The 6,690-nt window shown below is 37.2% G+C and overlaps 1 protein-coding gene across 1 annotated transcript in view; it reads left to right on the top strand.

The window, feature by feature from the left end:
• Positions 1–6,690, top strand: part of HDAC2 (histone deacetylase 2) — a 61,267-nt gene that overhangs the window by 44,166 nt on the left and 10,411 nt on the right. The window contains exons 7-8 of the mRNA XM_006879025.1: positions 3,293–3,385; positions 3,460–3,568. Of these exons, the coding sequence (XP_006879087.1) occupies positions 3,293–3,385; positions 3,460–3,568 (202 nt within the window). The remainder of the gene's footprint in view (positions 1–3,292; positions 3,386–3,459; positions 3,569–6,690) is intronic.

Below are 6,690 nucleotides of genomic sequence, written 5' to 3' on the forward strand. Positions count from 1 at the left end.
TCTTTCAAGCATGATGTCCCTCTCCAAGGACCAGTCCCTCCTTGCAACATGCCCAAAGTATGTCAGACGAAGCTTCAGAATCCTTGCCTCCAATGAGCCAGCCGTCTTCACCCTCTCTAGGACAAACGTGTTTGTTTTCCTGGCAGTCCATGGTATATTCAAAACTCTTCTCCAACACCACAGCTCAAAGGCATCAATTCTCCTTCTGTCATCCCTAGTCCATTGTCCAGCTCTCTGATGCATAGCAAGCAATTGTGAAGACGATGGCTTGGATCAGGGTCACCTAGTCTCCAAACTGACATTGTTGCCCTTCAGTACTCTGGAGAAGTCCCTGACAGCTGACTCCCAATGCAGTTCGTCTCTTGATTTCGTGGCTGCTGGTACCAAGAGTGTTGACTCCTTGCAGCAAGCCCAAAGTATGTCTGACAGAGCTTCAGTATTCTTGCCTCCAAGGAGCCGCCTGGTTTCCCCATCTCTGGGACAAACCTGTTTGTTCTCCTGGTAGTCTATGGTATATTCAGTACTCTTTCCAGCACCACAGCTCAAAGGCTTCAGTTCTCCTTCTGTCATCCTTAATCATCGTGCAGTTTTCTGATTCATACAATATAAACCTAATTAATCTTAGAAGTTAATTTTAAGTAGTAGATAGATGGCACTGTAGTCTCTTGGTCTCTTCTCAGTTATTGTTATGTACCCTCAAGTTGGATCCAACTCATAGTTGACCTTCCAGTAGAGGCAGTTAATCGCATTAGAGGAGATTATCATTCTTACATGGTGCAGCTGTTGAACTTGAACCATCTTCCTTTGCGTTGGCTGTGCAACTCCTTAACACTACGCCAGCAGAATTCAATTCTCGTTCATAATTCTTTTATCTGTTTGTAGTAATCTGAAAATAATAAAGAAAAAATGCTTTAGGAAACATTTAAAATGTCTTTCAACATCTATTCTCTTTAAGAACTTAAAATTAACATATGAAATGCCATTCTGCAAGTAATTTTTTGCTTTGTTGTTATTTGTTGTAATCAAGTTGGTTCTGACTTAAATATACCCTAAGTGTACAAAAGCAAACACTCCTTGATCCTTCAATCTCATAATTTCTGCTGTGTTTGAGTCTGTTGTGGCCACCGTATCTTTCTGCCTTGTTGTGTCTTTCTTATTTTTGCTTACCTTCTGCCTTACCAAGCATGATGTCTTTCTCAGTAAACTAATGCCCCTAATAACATACTGACAATAAAATCTTGCCATCCTTTGCTTCAAAGGAGCAGTCAGGCAGTACTTCTTCCAAAAGAGATTTGTTTATTCTTTTGACAGCCCCTGGTAAAAATATTCTTTGCCTTCACAATTCCAAAGCATCATTTCTTCAGTCTTCCTTATTCTTTCTCCACCTTTGACATGCATAGGAGGTGACTAAAAGTTCTATGAGTGGATTGGGTGCACCTAAGTCATCAAAGTGATACCCTTGATCTTTTGCACTTTTTTTTTTATCTCTAGCACTTTAAAGAGGATATTTACAGCAGATATGCCAAGTACAAGAGTTTGTTTCTTTGTTTTTTGGGGGTGGGTTTTTTTTCCCCCCTCATTTCTTCAAGTGCTGCTTCCATGGACTTGTAGCTCTAAGTAAAATGAAGTCTGTGACAACCTAAGTGTTTTCTTTTATTTACCATGATAATTGTTTAATGACGTTTTTCTTTGAATATTATGAATATAACCCTAAAATTCTGTGGAGAATGAAAAATACACATCATGATATATGTATAGATGGATTTGGATTCTCAGGAACTTTTGTGTATATTGTTTTTAAATGTATAGCAACAAACATTGTTCTTATCTTAAAATTTTTAAAGTGGAAATGAAGATAACTCCCAAGTTCAAATGAAGATATCTTCAAATGAAAATTAGGTTTATATTGTATGAATGAGAAAAAGAGTTATCTTCAAATGAAGATAACTCCCAAGTTGTTAACTCTACTTGCTTTAGTTAGATCATTAGTCTACATGGAAACAAAATATAGAGGCAAGATGAAAAGCAGTTAGGAAATGAAGAATGAAAGGATCAAAGAGTCCAACAGAAGTGGCAGCCTCGAGTTGTCAACTCTGAGGTAGAGTGACTTCGTGTTCTGAATTCTTCATATCAGAATAAGTCCTGTTTGCAGATGAGAAGAGATGGTGGATGTGAACTACATGCCTTTAGGCTGGAGGGCAACTCACTAGAGCTCTCTAGTTTGTAGTTATGTGCTGTCAAGTTGGAACGGACTCATTGCTGACCTTTCTTGCAGGTTTTCAGAGGCTGTGTATTGCTTTGTAGGAGATTCCCCATCTTTCTCCTGCAGAACGATAGATAGATAGATAGATAGATAGATTTAAAAAAGATTGAAGCTGTTAAGATTTTCATTTTACTAAGATCCACATGTATGGTAGCAGTTATCAAAAAATAAAAATGTATTATTGATCTTCCTCTTTCACTGACCACCTACTTTTCCAAGCAGGAAGTCTTTTCCAAAGTGCTGGCAATGTACCCAAAGAACATATCTTGAAATTATGCTGTCAAAGACTTCTTTAAAGTGCTAAATAGCAAGAATATCCACTTAAACTTGACTTAGATGTGTCTGACTCAAGCTGTAGTATTTTTGGCTGCCTTGTACGCATGTGAAAGTTAGACCTTGAATAAGATAGAGGGAAGAAAAGTTGGTAGTTGATACTACGTGCTGTCTGGTTGGACCTGACTCAGAACTGACCTTTATCTGGTTTTCAGAGGCTTAGTAAATTGCTTGGTAGGATATTACCCATCTTTCATCTGCAGAGCAGCTGATAGTTTTTAACAAAGTGCTTTCAGGCTTGCAGCACAACTCCTTACCACTGCGCTACCAGAGCTCATTAGTTGGTAGCTAACTGTATAAAAATGTAGCTTTGTTTAAGAAAAACTTCAGGTGAGAAGTGTGCTGTTTCACTTGTGTTTTTTTTTCCTTTTGGAAGTTGGGGCATAATAACTAATGATGAAGGTAAATAGTAATGGATTAAAAGTAAACTTATGCTATGTTTTATATCATTTCTTATTGTCCTTAACTGTTACATTAAATTCCTTTTCCTCTGAAAAATCATAGGTTATTCGGAAACAGTCTCATAGGCTTTAAGGAAATCAAACAAATTGTGAGAATTTAATCATTTAATCAATATTTATTTCCATTTGAAATACCTTTGTCAGTCTATAAGATAAATTACTAATTAAGAATAAAGAAGTAAGCCAGATGTTTTAGTTTGCCATATTCTCAAAGAGTTGTTTAACTGTCTTTTAGGATATCGGTGCAGGAAAAGGCAAATACTATGCTGTTAATTTTCCAATGAGAGATGGTATAGATGATGAATCATATGGGCAGATATTTAAGCCAGTAAGTATGATTTTTGTCAAAATTGAAATGCAGTTTTGAAAGATTAGAGATAACATCTGTTATCTTCCACATAGATTATCTCAAAAGTGATGGAGATGTATCAACCTAGTGCTGTCGTATTGCAATGTGGTGCAGACTCATTATCTGGTGATAGACTTGGTTGCTTCAATCTAACAGTCAAAGGTAAGTAATTTTTAAAATGGAATGAGTCTTTGTATGGGACAAAGAGGAAAGTATTTGTCTACTACTCCTTGTAAGGTTTGTGGTGCAAACCCACAGATGTCCTATGAAAAAAAGGCATGTTAGTCTGCTTCTGAGCAGCCCCCCCTCCTTTTTTTAGTATTTGCAGTGTCTATTCAGTTCCCATTATAGAAAATGAAGATTTTTAACATATACCCTTATATCTGTTTTCACAATACCATCTGTGTGAGAACTGTAGTTAGTGGTATACAGTGTTCCCAGAATAATCATCATTGCAGCTTACTCAACTTTTTTATTTTTCATGATTTTTTTTTTCAACTAATTATTTAATTTACTTAGTTTTCTATTTCAAACCCCAAAACCAAAACTACTATCTTCCTGTCTGATCCATAATGACCATCTGTCAGGTATTAAGGCTGGAAATTGCCCATCTTTCTCAACAGTGAGCATTTTGAACTCCATCATTTGGTTAACAGTCCCATCATGCTGCTCACCACATCACCAACCCCTTCTAGATACATCTTGTATTCAGTTGGTTTTATCTTCTTGAATAACAACATTGCTGGTCTCTATACACCAGATAACCAAGCAGTTAGGTACATATGGGAGGTAGAATGGGGAACACATTTCAGTCTTGATGATCCTTATTTCAGAGATCTTGAGTACACTAAATTTTAGCGTATTGTCTGTATTTATAAATCTTAAACTTGATTCTGTTCTTTCTACGCTGCCGTTTATAATGCCAGTTTCTCTCTTGCCCATCTATTTTCTACTTTTGATCATTTCTTGCAACTTTTCCCTTCCACTCTTTTCTACGAGTTTTAACCATAAAAAAAATCTAGTATGAATCCAAGAAAATAAGAAGTTGTCAGAAAGGAAATGGGAAGCATAAAGATTGACATCCAGGATAATACTTAGCTGAGACAGACAGGTATTGGCCACTTTGAATCAGACAATCATATAATCGCTTATATTAGGAATGACAGATGGAAGAAGAGTGGAGTTACATTCATAGTCAAAAAGACCATTTCAAGATCTATCTCGAAGTACAATGCTGAAATGATAGGATACTATCCATACACATAGAAGGACAACCTGTTAATACAACTGATATACATGCCAGCCACAAGACGAGAGAAGAAATTAAGGATTTTTATCAACTTTTGTAATTGTTAATTGGACATGCAGTCAAGATAAGATGCATTAGTAATTGGTGACTGTAAATCAAAGAAGGACTGATAGTTGGAAAATACAGCCTTAGTATCAGAAATGAGGCTGGAGATTGAATAATAAAATTTTGTACAATCAGCGATTTATTCACTGCAAATACCTTCTTTTTTAAAAAAAAAAATCATAATTGGAGACTATACACATGGATCTTACCTAAAAGACTACACAGTAATCAGATAAACCATATATGTGGGAAACGACCATGGCAAAGCTCACTATTAGGCAAAACAAGGCCAGGGGCTGACTAGAACAGACCATCAATTACTTATGTAAGGCTTATTATGTAAGCTCCTGGGACTTCATTACTAGACTAGCTCTCTTTTGGGGACTCCAGCTTACTAGCGTCAATGCAGCTTTTCTACAGTCTTTCTCTCTAGTCTACAGTGTTCACTAATCTCTGCAGAACTGGCCTGATGAGTCTGAGTCTGGAATACCTTCGAGCAAACCACCAAACACAGAGGAGATAGAAGAGTGAGGGAACTGAACAAAGGAGAGACTGTTGGTGTTGGGAATCATGGAGTTACACAGCAAGTCAAACATCTGGGACACTGTGGACCTCTCCACTTCTTGTAACTTGTCTGTTAACTAACCTTAGCAGAATGAATTATGAATGTTGTTGTTGTTGTGTACCATCAATTCAGCAGTGACCCATAGTTGACCCAGCAGGTTTCCAAAGGCTTTTAATCACACAAAAGGAGATTGCCCATCCTTCTCCCTCAGAGCAGCTGGTGGATTCTTTGTGCCTTCGGGATTGCAATGCAGCTTCTTGCCACTAGGCCACCAGAGCTCCTTTGAATTGTAAATGCTTATCTCAAATAGAGATCTTAATGCAAAGACCAGATGAGTTGTGATTTTGCATTAAGAACAACATCTGTGAAAAAGGCAAAAGGTCACTTAAAAAATAGGAAAGAACGAAAGAAAAGACCAAAATACATCTCAGAAGAGCCTCTGCAAATTGTGCTAGAAAGTAGAGAGGCCAAAATTAAAGACTTGAAGTAAAAGAAGTGAACAGATTAAAAGGAGCAGCTCAAGAAGAAGTATTATAGTGAAATGTGCAAAGTACTAGAGTTAGACAATCAAAAGAGAAAAACAGGGTCTTCATTGTTCAAGCAGAAGGATTGGAGGAACAAATTTAAGCCTTGAGTTGTTGCCACACTGGAGGATTTTATGGACAAAATCTTGAAAGATGCAGGAATACCACAAGAAGATGGAAGGAATACAGAGTCACTCTACCAAAAAGACTTGGTCAACACTGAAATGTTTTAGGAAGTAGCATATGATCCAGAACCAGTGATAGGGAAAGAAGACATTCAAGCTGCACTGAAACACTTACAAGGAGAAAAAATAAATAATAATAATAAGGACCCAGGGATTAATGGCATACTATTTGAGCATTTTCAGCAAACTTTCAGCCCTGGATGTGCTCTTTAGCCTACCAACTCAGCTAATTTAGAAGACAGCTAACTGGCTAACCGACTGGAAGAGACCCATTTTTGTTTCCATTCCACAAAAAGGTGATGCAGCAAAGAGTAGGAATTATCAGACAATATCATTAATAGCATGTACAAGTAAACTCTGAATATTGTTAAAAAACCACTGTAACAATTGTTGGACAGGGAAATTCAAGCTAGAGTCAGAAGAGGCTGTGTTATGAGCGATACCATTATTGATGTCCGTTGAACCTCGGCTAATAGCAGAGAAAAACAGAAGGTGTTTCAGTGGGCTATTGACTATGCAGAAGCATTTGACTGTGTGTATCATAACACTGAAAAGTGTAGGAATCTCAGAACACTTAATTGTATGTATGCAAAGCCTATGCGTAGACCAAGAAACATTTCTCTGAATAGCGAAAAGGAACACTGCATGATATAAAA

Source organism: Elephantulus edwardii, unplaced genomic scaffold, assembly GCF_000299155.1.
Source record: "Elephantulus edwardii isolate Elephantulus edwardi_28Jun2011 unplaced genomic scaffold, EleEdw1.0 scaffold00002, whole genome shotgun sequence".
NCBI classification, from domain to species: Eukaryota; Metazoa; Chordata; class Mammalia; order Macroscelidea; family Macroscelididae; genus Elephantulus; species Elephantulus edwardii.